The sequence below is a fragment of the Carcharodon carcharias genome, chromosome 2 (assembly GCF_017639515.1).
Source record: "Carcharodon carcharias isolate sCarCar2 chromosome 2, sCarCar2.pri, whole genome shotgun sequence".
Taxonomy (NCBI): Eukaryota; Metazoa; Chordata; class Chondrichthyes; order Lamniformes; family Lamnidae; genus Carcharodon; species Carcharodon carcharias.
The window spans coordinates 55,504,367-55,518,964 of NC_054468.1; the positions used below are offsets into that span (position 1 = coordinate 55,504,367).

General features: G+C 45.8%; 1 protein-coding gene across 2 annotated transcripts in view; it reads left to right on the plus strand.

Annotated features, from left to right (window-relative positions):
* kcnab1a (potassium voltage-gated channel subfamily A regulatory beta subunit 1a) overlaps positions 1-14,598 on the plus strand; it is a 395,251-nt gene that overhangs the window by 268,895 nt on the left and 111,758 nt on the right. For both annotated transcript variants that reach the window (XM_041212026.1, XM_041212016.1), the window contains one exon: positions 4,832-4,869. In XM_041212026.1, coding sequence (XP_041067960.1) covers positions 4,832-4,869 — 38 coding nt within the window. The remainder of the gene's footprint in view (positions 1-4,831; positions 4,870-14,598) is intronic.

The following is a 14,598-nucleotide window of genomic DNA, read 5'->3' on the forward strand; positions in this document are numbered from 1 at the left end:
TATTCAGGAGTTTTGCTCTGTGGCATTCTATGGCAGCTCTTGCTGCCCTAATTTAGAAGCCTACCCTGCCATTCTCTTTTCCTTATCCTGCATATTCGCAGCTATGCCACTAAATCTTTTATGATATTAGGAAATCATGAAGTATTGACAAAAAATGTAAAATGGTCTCCCTTTGAATCCATAGAGAACTTATTAAATTACATTGCTTTTTAAGTATGTATTTTTGGTTGAACTGCTTTTCAATAAAAGTACATATTGGAGTTTTAACAATTATAAATAATTAATAAAATGAATGTCAATAATGTGAATTCTGTGAGAGAATGAGCTTCCGTAAGCTCCCATTCCCACCACGGACATGTGGGGAGGGCCGGCTCAATAATATGCAAATGTAAATGTCTTTCCAAACTAAAAAATAATTAATTAAGCTTCTCTGACATGTCAATAACATGTGAAAGGGAGAGAAGAACTTGGTGTAATTGAAATCACTAGAGAAATGGTACTGAGCAAATTGATGGAGCTGTGGGCTGGTTAGTTTCTGGGTCCTGATGGATTACATCCTAGGGTCTTAAAAGAGGTGGCTAATAAGGTAGTCGATGCACTGGTGTTAATTTCCAAAATTCACTAGATTCTGGAAAGGTTCCATCAGATTAGAGAGTAGCATATATAGTAGCTCTATTCAAGGAGGGACGGAGCCAGAAAACAGGAAACTATAGGTCAGTTAGCTTGACGTCTGTCTTGGGGAAATTGTTAGAATCAATCATTAAGGAGGTTATAGCTGGGCATTTAGAAGAGCTTAAAGCAATCAGAAAGAGTCAACATGGTTTTAGGAAAGGAAAATCATATTTAACCAATTTATTGGAGTTTTTTGAAGGAGTAACATGCGCAATGGATAAAGGACAGCCTTCAGATGTAGTGCACTTGGATTTCCGGAAGGCATTTGATAAGGTGCCACATCAAAGATTATTATGGAAAATAAAAGCGTGTAGCGTGCAACTTATTAGCATGGATAGAAGATTGGCTTGCTGGAAGAAAGCAGAGAGTATGCATAAGTGGGTCTTTTTTGGATTGGCAGGATGTGATGAGTGGAGTCCCACAGGTAACTTAGATGAGGGGAGTGAAGACATGGTAGCTAAATTTGCAGATGACACAAAGATAGGTAGGAAAGTATTGTGAAGAGGACAGGAGGAGGTTGCAGATGGATAGAGAGAGGTTGAGTGAGTGGGAAAAGATCTGGCAAATGGAGTTTAATGTGGGAAAATGTGAAGTTGTTCACATTGGCAAGAAGAATGAATAAGCAGAATATTACTTAAGTGGAGAACGGCTGCATAATTCTGAGGTACAGCGGGATCTAGGTATTCTAGTTCATGAGTCACAAAAAGTTAGTATGCAGGTACAGCAAGTAATTAAGAAGGCTAATGGAATGCTGTCCTTTATTATGAGAGGGATTGAACATAAGAGTAAGGATGTTATGCTTCAGATATACAAGGCATTGGTGAGACCACATCTCGAATACTGTGTGCAGTTTTGGTCTCCTTATTTAAGGAAGGAGGTAAATGCATTGGAGGTGGTTCAAAGGATGTTTACTAGATTGATACCTGGAATGAGTGGGTTGTCTTATGAGGAAAGGTTGGACAGACTGGGCTTGTTTGTACTGGAGTTAAGGAGAGTGAGGGGTGATTTGATTGAAATATACAAGATCCTGAATGACCTTGACAAGGTGGACGTGGAAAGGATGTTTCTTCTTGTGGGTGAGTCCAGAACTAGGGGGCCCTGATTTAAAATTAGGGGTCGCTCTTTTAGGACAGAGATGAGGAGAATTTTTTTTCTTTGAAGGTTGTGAGACTTTGGAACCCTTTGCCTCAAAAGGTGGTAGAAGCAGGGCCATTGAATATTTTTAAGATAGAGGTAGATAGATTCTTGTTAGACAAGGCAATCAAAGGTTATCAGGGTTAGATGGGAATGTGGAAATTAAAATACAAGAACATCAGCCAAGATCTTATTGAATGGTGGAGCAGGCTCAAGAGGCCGAATGGTCTACTCCTGTTCCTATTTCTTATGAATAAAATCAAAACTGTGTACATCAAATTTTATTCTTTTTTGCTATCTTTAGAATGGACTTTGGCTAAACCAAAAGATGGCTGCTATAGGTCACATTACTCACAGGATTGGCTACCTGTCCTGGAAGCTTCCAACAGGAGTTACAAGAACAAATGAGTTCCCATCTCATCCTTGTGGAATATCTTACCCCATTGTGAGGACATTATAATCTTGAAACCAGGGAACTTGCAGAGATCAAAACTCGTTATTCCTGGAGAGGAATTAATAGACCCATCTCACACCTAGGATTGTCCAGGCCCATTTAAAAAAGGGACCATTGAGGGGAAAGTGGACATCATTTGCATCTTTATAAGCTTATCCCTCTAGCAGAGTCACAGGCTCTGCCCAGACAATAGCTCGCCGAAACATACTCAGCATGGACGTTGACTTTTTCAGAGACTAATGACTGGGATATTATAAGCCATAAAACAAAAGCCAAAACCAGACACCAGATACACATCCCTTTGGAAATCATTGTGGAGGTAGGAAATCACATGATTCGAGTGACCATTTTGGAATCTCTATATTTAGTTGGGAACTGAGAAACAAGCAATCTGCTGATTACCTCCAACCTGAAAAGAACAACAGCACGACTCCCAGATGACCAAGCAGCCAGCAACACATCTCAGCTCCTCGAAACCTGTTCATCTGGAAGCCGCTGGCCACCACCTGCCAAGCAGAACAAGTCTCTGAATATCAATCTTATCTTGCTGCACTTCCCTCCACTCTAAAGGAATTTTTTGCTGCTGTCTTCAGCCAGGAAATCACTGGAATTGGAAGCTCTCCATGGAGGAATCGTCCTCTGGATCTTGACTTTCTGGATTCTGGAAATCATGTGAACTAATATTAATTTCTCTGGTTCTTTTACTGTTATCCATAGTTGTAAAAGACACTTTTCTTTCTATCCTGCTACTGTATGTATGTGTGTTTGTTTGTTTGTGTGTGAAGTTGCGTACATCTCCCCCACCCCCCACCCCCAGCAATTCCCCAGGTTTGAACATGGAATAAAGTAACCTTCTGAATTAATCTTAGAGAATTTGCTGTGAGTTACTTATGAAATTGAACCACACAAACTGAGGGTTTGGGGAAACGCACCACAGCTTAGTTTTAAAACAGTTAAAGACACATCTGCTTATGGACAGATGGTGAGAGGATAAAGAAGTTCAGTGTGCCTCTCTCTCCCGTCCATGACATTCCCCTCTGTCAGCAACAGGATTTTGAATGAGTTCCAGTGAGCACCCATGGAAGAAAAATGCTTTTGTTTATACTGTTCGGGTAATTCACAAATGCAATAATGACAGCAAAGTTTCAGTTGATATGTTGTATTTTCATTAAAGTGGTAGTGATTCTTTATTATATGTATTGGATTAATAATTATGGCAATGGGAAGGCATTGGGCTCCCCTCCCAATGCCTTCCTCCCCATTTTGCCTGCCCTCCTGCCACCTAGCCTGTCACAAAAGTGTCCAGAAAATTCAGCACCCTGTGTTACAATTCAGACTTTCTCTCACACGTTTAACTTGTGTTCACATCAAAAAGGCAATTTCCATAAGAGGATTTATCTGTACGAGACCAATGAAGAGTGAAAGTCAGGAGAATATTATGTTTACCTTCATAAGAAGTTAAGCCTTCTAAGGAGCTAAGTTTTGTTAGCCTAAAATCAAAACTGAAGGGCTAAATTGCTAAGTTTTGTTTCTTCAGTTTTTAAGAGAAACAAGTTTAGTTCAGTCAGATGAGACAACTGAAGCTTATGAAGTGCATGGTTTCGGAGGTCTGGGGTGCTTTGTACACCTGAGATGACTACACATGCTGCAAGTGTCTCCAGGTGTACTCAAAATGATAATTAATGTTGCTAATAAAAGGCAATTCTAAAATATATCAAATTTCAATCTGATTCTGTGGGAAGACCCTACACTGGGGGGGAAACTCGGTGAAAAGTGACATGGTAGCCACAGAGCGCTCAAGATTGGTCTTCAATCTTGACTCCTATCCAATAATTCCATAGATCTCTGGTTGCTGATATCTCTGTTTCACTGCATGGTAAGTAATAGCTAGCTATGTACCAATATAACGAACAGACTAACTACAGAGGCATTAGGATTGTTTAGTTATGCACAGCTTTGTTGCATCATGTATTGGAGCTGATATGAAAAACTGGTAAAATGGCAGTCTCATATTCAAGGACACTCCCTGACTACAACTGTCTTTGAGTTTGGGGTGGGTTGGTCAAATTTGACCTCATGTGTTGCACTTCTAAGATTGTAAATGACTGATGAACAACAATGGACGCTGAACCAAAGGAGAAAAGATTAAGAGAAGCTGCAGAAAGTGTAACGGGTATAAAGGAGAATTAAAAGAGTTAGAAATGTAATTGTTTAGGAAGGGTCTTCAGAGATTGGACTCCAGGTGACTGGAAGCAATGACTGTACGTTGGAGGGCATTGGTGTGGGCAGTTAAACGTGAGGCCATAGCCAGAAGCATGAGCAGTTTGAGGAAGGGAGTTGCACAGTTGGAGGGGTCTATGAAATTGGGAAGGAGCAAGGGCAGGGAGGGATTTAAAGATAAATGCTATAGTTGAGTAATATCATGTATATAACAGATTAGGCTTATACCAACAAGTTATTTTAATTAAATATATTTTAAAAATACAGTGTGAAACTGTCAGCTCTTTTCGTCTGTCACCTCCAGTACCATCTGGTTTGACAGTATTTTTCTGTGTATTATTTTCTTTCCAGGAACCTGGGTGACATTTGGAGGTCAGATTTCCGATGAGGTAAGAACATTTTATTCCTTTAAGAGTGTGGCGTTGTGTGATTTTTGAAGAATTAATTCATTGTATTATATTTGGAACTAACATTTCTGAAGCAATTGTAATCTGAAACAGATTTATACCTAACGTGGAATGTACAATTCCAAGTTAAGCAGCCAGAGGCTGAAGGTGAAAATTTTAAAAATGTTTCTTAAGTTCCAGTACGTACAGAACCTATGCCTGCTCTCAATAGGCGTGGTTTCTGCAGAAACTAATTGGGCGGGATTTTACAGTTCTGCCAGTGGGTTTGCAGGTGGGGGAGACCGGATGGCTTTCCCACCGCCTTCCCGCCTGCCCCGAGTTGTCCACAATTCTATGGTGGCCCTTACGTGGGCAAGCAGGGGAGAAGCTTGGAAAGTCACCCTGATCAGGCCTCGGGTGGGAAGGGGGGTGTTGCCTCCTTCAACAGCCTCCTTTCACATTGGGCACCATCCAACAAGGCCTGCCCCCATGGGTGATTTCCACCATCCCCCCCCCACCCCCCGCTCCAGCCACCCCGATCTCCCCATCAAGACCCCGTCCACCTTTCTCCACCAACCCAGGCCTCACCTCCCAACGCCACCATGAGACCACCCACACTTACCCTGTCCTGGACTCTGGGGATTTGAATCTGAGGACTGCTTTAGTAATAGTCCTGGCCACAGCTGCTACTGGTGCTGCTAGAACTACAGTGCTACTGGGTCAGTCTTCCCAAGTAAGGAGCAGAAGTCCCATCTCCTAAGTGGCTGAAGGGCAACTGGTGTCGGGTGAGGATGTGTACCCCACTGACTCTTTGGGTGGCAGGGCGGGAAACCCTGCCATCTGAAAATTCCTGCCCATGAAGGCATAATGGACAGGCATCTTAGGAAGACCCTCATCTGTGCTGCGAACGTCTCTTGTAGACATCTGGGGAATTGGTGGGACTCCCACCCAATATCACCTGATAGAATGAAGGGCAAAGGATTCCTGGTTTCTTCCCCAACCCAGCCAAATTTCACAACTTTTCCCATGCTAGGTATTTCAGCCTTTTAATAGTTTAATTATTCTGAAGCATTGGACAGAAAACATACTTAAGGTGATATGTATTATTCTCATACAAGTGCAAAGTATGTTTTATGAATCTGTACTCAACTCTGTCCAACCATCATTTTTCTATTACCAACTGTTACTTTTTCCAGTCAGCTGTAATGAAACATTATTTTCTAAGTGTATTTTGATAATTTGACAAACATATTAGCTGTGATTATGGGTCCTGTACTGCTGCTGGTGCCAGCACTACTGAATCCCCGAAACCATGAAATGGCACTGGCCATGCTGCCTGTCACTTCTGGTGCATTCCAGATGGTGCTCCTTGCTGGGTTAGATGTGTACAGTGACAGCATGAGGAGAGGCCTGATTGTGACGTTAATGAACCATTCTGGCTGATTTGGTGCATGTTTCACAAACTTGAGGTGGACTTTTCCATGCCTGTTGGTGTCGGGCACCATGGCGGGCGTGAGCGGACAATATGGCGGGAAGGCCAAAAATCAGTTTCACAATGTCACGATGCCAGGTTGTAATTGTTCGCTCCACCCATCAATGGTGGGCCACGTTTCCCGCTGCTGCACGTCAGGAAAGTCATTGCAATACATCTGCATGTCATCATAAGCCAAGCTTGTTGGAATAATCCCCCACACTGGATCATGCAAAGCTGCACTTTCACTCGGGACTTTGAGGCTTATTTTCTGACTTTGCTTCGGGCAGCACTCATGGTCATCAGTGCCAGGCTTTGCAGGCAGCACCACATCACTTTTAGGGGGGCTCACGGGCAGGTCTCTACTTACGAGATCTGCCATAAGGTGGGGCTGGCATTTCAGTGCCTGCAGGGCTAGGACTTGCTTGGGGAAAGGAGAGAAGTAACCTCAGGCAAAGGAAGAGGCTGCAGTTCAAGGGCTGTACTGGGGAAGAGGGGTATCCCAAGGTGTGCAGGGGGCACATGTTGATCTGTGCAAGTGGCCTCAAGAGTGTGAGGGCTAAGGAGGTAGTCACCAGAGGAAATGAGACCAGATGGAGATGTGAGGGTATATGTGAGAGAGTGAGCGGTGATGTCCCTTTGGCTGGCAGTGAATGAGATGCCAGTGATTGTGTGTGTGAGTTTAGAGTGATGAGATGGTCTCCTTACCCTGGTGGTACGGATGGGATCATTCATTATCTTTCTGCTTTGGATAGCCAACCTCTTCTGTGCAGCATTGGCACTGACCACCTCTGCCACTGCCTCCCAAACCGGAGTGGTGGTGTTACTGCCCATCCTGTGGCCAGAGTGGGAGTACAGGATGTCATGGCAGACCTATTAGGCGTCACTGAAATTGGGGGGGCTGCAGTCTTCTTGCTTTTCAGGGCCATGTCTTCTGTGAAGCTGTCCTGGGCTAGAAGCACGGAGAAGTATGCGTACAGCTGCACTTTAAATATGGCACCTGGCATGAGGAGGTGGTGAGTGCGAATGAGAGCCTGCCTACCATCGAAACAGCATGTTTCCCGGGAATGCATGATTAATGAGGCGGGATTGGGATGATACGGTATGAAAAGCCACCATTGCAACCGGCGGGTAAAACATTCTTTTTCCTGCCCATTACTACACAATGCAAATCTGGGTTAATTGCACCCTTGGTCTGCGTGTATCCACTGAACGTCTGTGCTAATCACTCTGTAGTGAACCAGGGACTTCCCCCAAGATCCCACACTTCCTCACTCCTGTTAGTTAAAGGGCCACCAACTTGCAGGTGAGGTGTTTTTGACTTCCTTCTGCTGTGGTAAAGTTAGTAGAAGCACTGTGACTTGTTTTGGGGGGTTTTGTGGTGAGCTGCCACATATTTTGGGGAGGCCAGAAGATTTGGGGACCAAAGTCAGCAGCAAGTATGATGTAGTCCAGTGCCTCTGGGTCTGTGACATGACCAGTAAATGAAATAGAGGCTATGAAAAGGGAAAGTTCTGTGAAGAAGGAGGAGGAGGAAGGTTATTCGCCAAAGACCCAACCCACCACATTGTTTTGGTCTCGGTTGAGACCAGTAACTTTCTTTTATAAAAGAGGAAATCAAAAATCCCAGTTATTTTCTGAAAGAATGAAGCCACAAGATTTCATGGTTTAAAACATAAGAACTTTTACTGTTCAAGAGTTAAACAAAGCAAATACTGAATACTATCTTGGATAACTACCTATACTCTAAAACCCAGAATCAACATAAGTTAAACATGAATTAACAGGCACATTGTGGTTGATTATAAACTATAAATTATATATTAATTGGCAGATACAGCTGAGACTGACCTTACGAATTGGCTTGGCAGTCCACTCAACACCTATATCATCAGTCTCAGTCACAAAGTCCTTCAGAACTCTGCCTTCCTCACAGACTTTCCATTCCTCTTCTTCTCAGATTTAGCCTGATCCCCAGCTGGCAGCAGCGCACAACCAACCATATACACAGTCTTCACCAAAAATGGTACAAATCTGAAGGACCTTCTGGACTCTGCTTACAAAGGTCTGGATGGTGTAGATCCACCAATGTTATCTTCAAGTAACAGAAACAGCTGCAGCAGCTATATATTTGCATATTTTGAGCTTCTGAATCTGGCCTCCACCTTCTTCAACCTGCCTGTGCTGCACCATTGGGATTATCATCTGAGCTCTGATAGCTCCCTGTCCTTTTATGTGGTGTTAACCGGTTTCAGTTTTCTCAGAAGTTTTGGTTTCCATTCTCAGTTTCAGCCTTAGTTTCCTTTCTCAGTTTCCCTTTTCAAATAGAGTCTCTTTCAAAAAATACAAGCTTTTGGAACCACAGATTCCATCACAGCATGTCCCTTGAGGGCAGTTCTCTTACCTCAGCCTCACCTAGGAGCAGTGTCTGTGGAGACTCAGATTCAACAAGTAAGTGGCCGTAGAACTGCCATCTCCTTCAACACAACCTGGAGCGTCACACCAAAGTGATTATGGTGTTGTCAGTAAAGGTCACAGTGGCATTAAACTTCTATGCTTCCAGAATTTTCCAAGTTGGAGCGGACAACATATCTAACATCTCCCTGTACGCTATCCATCAGCACATACAGGAGATGTATGCCAGGATAGCAAATTCATTGTTTTCTTCCTCAGCAGGGAGAATCAGAATGAGTGGGCACATGGCTTTACCAGGATATCGAGATTGCCAATATTGCAGGGCACATAGCTCTGAGTGGTTCTCATGTCAGTAGGATGAGGTATAGGACCCACAAGAGCTACCATTCCAGCAATGCTGTTGGTACGCAACCATACAGAGTACATCATGTCAGTGAATGCCTGCTATCATGGCAACAGCCATGGTGCCTTCATTCTGACCCAGTTTGCTGTTCTTGCTGTCTTTACACCTCCAAGAACACCCAGACAGTGATGGCTCAGGGACAAAACTTACCACCTCTACACCTGGCTCCCCTCTGCCGCCTGTCCATGCGGGCACAAAGTACTTATAATGAGAGCCATAAAATCACCAGGAACATCATGGAGCAGACCATTGACATGCTGAAACAATGGCCAGAATTTTATCTCATAGATTGAAAATAGGTCCCGAGACCATTCTGGCAGAAGGTGGATGGTGGGACACCAGGCAGAATTTTGCTGGCAGTGGCCAATTAAGAGGCCGCCACCGGGACCACCATCCAATTGAGGACAGTGACCCATCTCTCAGAGCTGTTGGCCCAATCAAAGTGTCGGAAGCTCACCAGCCTCAGCAGCACAACCAGTAGAGGTTGCCACTGCTGAGGCTGTAGGAAGAGGAAAAGGGCACCTTTGAAGGCAAGGTATGTTTATTTTTACTGTGCCTGTGCCAGTGCCAGGCAGACAGGCCCCGGCGATCAGAGGGTGAAGCTTTTCAATGGTCATGTTGGAGCTGCGGAGATGGTCTTGCTGCTTGGGGGCCCCTTCGTGGGCCTTGGTCATGGAGCTTCCATAAAAGGGCACCCCCCCCCCCACCCCCCAAGTAAAATTCTGGTTGGGGGGGAGCAGTATATTGGTGTAATTGGACTCTGGCCTTCATTCAGCAGGTAGCTGGCTGCTGACTTTTTCGCCCTTGAAAATATCTCATGGTGGCAGGAAGATGTCGGGCTCCGCTCCCAATGCCTCCCGTTGTCCTTTTGTGAGGCCACCCATATCCGAGCCCGCTTCCTGGTAAAATTCAGCCCAATGCTTCCAATGCTGGACTGACAGCGGGGGAGCCGTCCAATATATTGCAGAGCCTGTTTCCAAGTTCATGGTAGTCTACTTTGTTCTCCATAACATTGCCACCATGAGGGCACAATGATTGCCACTAGGAACCCAGAGCTACCTTAGGAGGAGGAGGAAGAGGAAAATGCAGGGAGGATGCATTCGGTACCTCTTTTTTTCAGAACGCACTATCCGAGAGCACTTGCTCAGACTCTGCTTCCCACAGGACCACTTCCCTTTACCATCTGGGACTCACCATCCCATCTGGGGGGAGGTGATGGCATAGTGTTATTCTTGTTGGACTAGTAATCCAGAGACTCAGTGTAATGCTCTGGGGAGATCCAGGTTCGAATCCCACCACGGCAGATGGTGGAATTTGAATTCAATAAAAATCTGGAATTAAAAGTCTAATGATGACCATGAAACCATTGTTGATTGTTGTAAAAACCCATCTGGTTCACTAATGCCCTTTAGGGAAGGAAATCTGCCATCCTTATCTGGTCTGGCCTACATGTGACTCCTACAGCAATTTGGTTGATTCTTAAAATGCCCTCTGAACTGGCCTAGCAAGCCTCCCAGTTGTATCAAACCACTACAAAGTCACAAAAAAGGAATGAAACCGGACAGACCACCCGGCATCGAAAACCACCTAGGCACCGGAAACAACCTCAGCCTTGTCGACCCTGCACAGTCCTTCTAACATCTTGGGGCTAATGCCAAAATTGGGAGAGCTGTCTCTCAGACTAGTTAAGCAACAGACTGACATAGTCAGCCTCATCTTACAAATAATGCCTCAGACACCACCATCATCATCCCTGGGTATGTTCTGCCCACCTGCAGGACAGGTGCAGCAGCGGTGACAGCACAGTGGTATACAGTTGGGATGGAGTTGCCCTGAGAGGCCTCAACATTGACTCCGGACCCCAGGAAGTCTCAAGGCATCAGGTCAGATATGGGTAAGGCAACCTCCTGCTGATTACCATGTACCGCCCTCCCTCCACTGATGAATCGGTGCTACTCCATGTTGAACACCACTTGGTGGAAGCACTGAGGGTGGTGAGGGCACAGAATGCACCCTGGGTGGGGGACTTCAATATCCATCATCAGGAGTGGCTCGGTAGCACCACTATTGGCCAAGTCCTAAATGACATAGCGGCTAGACTGGGTCTGCTGCAGCTGGTGAGGGAAAAACATACTTGACCTCGTCCTCACCAATCTGCCTGTGCAGATGCATCTGTTCATGACAGTATCGGTAGGAGCGACCACTGCACAGTCATTGTGGAGACAAAGTCCCGTCTTCACATTGAGGATACCCTCCATCGTGTTGTGTGGCACTACACCGTGCTAAATGGGAAAGATTTTGAACAGATCTAGGAACTCAAGACTGGGCATCCATGAGGTGCTGTGGGCAATCAGCAGCAGCAGAATTGTTCTCGAACACAACCTGTAACCTCACGGCCCGGCATATCCCCCACTTTACCATTACCATCAAGCCAGGGGATCAACCCTGGTTCAATGAAGATTGCAGAAGGGCATGCCAGGAGCAGCACCAGACAAACCTAAAAATGAGGCGTTAACCTGGTGAAGCTACAACATAGGACTACTTGCATGCCAAACAGCAAGTGATAGACAGAACCAAGCAATCCCGCAGCCAACGGATCAGGTCTAAGTTCTACAGCCCAGCACATCCAGTCATGAATGGTGATGGACAATTAAACAACTCACTGGAGGAGGAGTCTCCACAAAGATCCCCCATCCTCAGTGATGGAGGAGCTAAGCACATCAGTGCAAAAGGCTGAAGCATTTGCTATTAGCCAGAAGTGCCGAGTGGACGATCCATTTCGGCTTCCTCCGGAGGTCCCCAGGATCACGGATGCCAGTCTTCAGCCAATTCAATTCACTCCACGTGATATCAAGAAATGGCTGAAGGCACTGAATACTGCAAAGGCTATTGGTCCTGACAATATTCCAGCAATAGTACTGAAGACTTGTGCTCCAGAACCTGCTGCGCCCCTATCCAAGCTGTTCCAGTACAGCTACAACACTGGCATCTACTTGGCTATGTGGAAAATTGCCCAGGTATGTCCTGTACCACAAAAAGCAGGGCAAATCCAACCCAGCCAATTACTGCTCCATCAGTCTACTCTTGATCATCAGTAAAGTAATGGAAGGGGTCAGTAACAGTGCTATCAAGTGGCACTTGCTGAGCAATAACCTGCTCACTGACGCTCAGTTTGGATTCCACCAATGCCACTCAGCTCCTGACCGCATTACAGCCTTGGTTCAAACATGGACAAGAGAGTCGAACTCGAGGTGAGGTGAGAGTGACTGCCCTTGACTGAGTGCCACATTTAACTGAGTGTGGCATTAAGGAGCAATAGCAAAACTGGAGTCAATGGGAATCGGGGAAAACTCTCTGCTGGTTGCAGTCATATCTAGCACAAAGGAAGATGATTGTGGTTGTTGGGTCAGTCATCTCAGCTCCAGGATATCACCGCAGGAGTTCCTCAGGGTAGTGTCCTCGGCCCAACCATCTTCAGCTGCTTCACCAATGATCTTCCTTCCGTCATAAGGTCAGAAGTGGGGAAGTTCACTGATGATTGCACAATGTTCAGCACCGTCGCAACTCCTCGGAAACTGAAGCCGTCCAGGCTTGGGCTGACAAGTAGCAAGTAACATTCCTGCCACACAAGTGTCAGGCAATGACTATCACTCCTTGATGTTCAATGGCATTACCATCACTGCATCCCTCACTATCAACATCCTGGGGATTACCATTGGCCAGAAACTGAATTGGACTACCTGTAAAAATGCTGTGGCTACAAAAGCAGGTTAGAGGCTAGGAATCATGCGATGAATAACCCACCTCCTGTCTCCCCAAAGCCTGTCCACCATCTACAAGGCACAATTCAGGAGTGTGATGGAATACTCCCCACTTGCCTGGATGAGTGCAGCTCCCACAACACTCATGAAGCTTGACACCATCTGGGACAAAGCAGCCCGCTTGATTGGCACCACAGCTACAAACATTCACTCCCTCCACCACCGATGCACAGTAGCAGCAGTGTGTACCATTTACAAGATGCACTGCAGGAGTTTGCCAAGGTTTCTTAGTACCTTCCAAACCAACGACTTCTACCATCTAGAAGGACAAGGGCAGCAGATAGATGGGAACACCAGCACCTGGAAGTTCCTCTTCAAGCCACACAACATCCTGACTTGGAAATATATCGCTGTTCCTTCACTATCACTGGGTCAAGATCCTGGAACTCCCTTCCTAACAGCACTGTGGGTGTACCTTCACCACATGGACTGCAGCGGTTCAAGAAGGCAGCTCGCACCACCTTCTCAAGGGCAATTAGGGATGGGCACTAAATGCTGGCCCAGCCAGCGAAGCCCACATCCCATGAATGAATTAAAAAAAAACATCCATCTTAGATGCCCACTTGGCCAACATCCTCCAATAAAATCCACAAACAAAAACCATTCCATTAACATCGTTATCCAACAATGTAACCAATTATGCAAACAAAAGTGAACTATTCACCATTGTACCTTCCCTTAGTGCCTCTCAGCGACTGAAGAATGGCTGGGCAGAAGGCTGCTAACTTTAACAGGAGGGAGACTGCAGATCAGCCTAAGCAGCTCTGTGTCTTGAGGGACCAGCTTTGGACTGCATCAGTTTGGCATGGGTGGCTGCAGTCTGGGCTGGCTGACTGACAGGCAATAACAAGGACTGGTAGAATGGCAGCAGTGGGAGCATGAATGTAGTCATTGTGAGAGAGGTGAGCAGACTCGCCATGCTTCGTGGTGCTGCTCCCTTGGGTGATAACCCAGCAATTCCCGTAGCCTGAGAATGCTGGATTGCTGTGAGAGCCTGAAATTCCCTATGAGCATTGGGATCTACATCATGATGGCAGCAGTCTGAGGCTGCATGGTAGCAAGCATTGATCTCCTGACCTCTATCTGAGCTTCTACTGCAGCACTGAGATTTTCTATCTATGCTGCAATGGAACTTGAGACATCGCCTGCCCTGACACGGCATCATGTCTGCATCCACTGGTGCTGTCATGGAATTGGCCACCACTTCCACAATGGAATGGATGGGCTTCAAGCTCTGCACGATGCCCTGAGTTACATTGGAGCTGGTCCTCTCCATGCCCCTTGACAATGGCAGGAGGCTGCTTGGTAGGCCTGGCTATGCACCAAGCATCTCAGTGTACATGTTCATCAGCGTTCTCCTGTAGGTGCCCCCATCAAAGTCCTCACCTGACTTCCCTTTGGCTGTACTCTTCTGTGACCTCGCCCCCTGGTGAACTGATTCATGAACTATCCTTTTCCCCAGCCTGGCTGCAGCCCACTTGTGCCCAGAGGTTCACTCTCTGCCAATTGCAACCCTATACTAGCCTCTAAGATTTGCACAGTGCCAGTATCTGAGCTGGTGGCTGTGATTGTCAGATGAAGTGACAGTGCTTCTTAATCAGTGATATGGTGTTTCTCTTTCT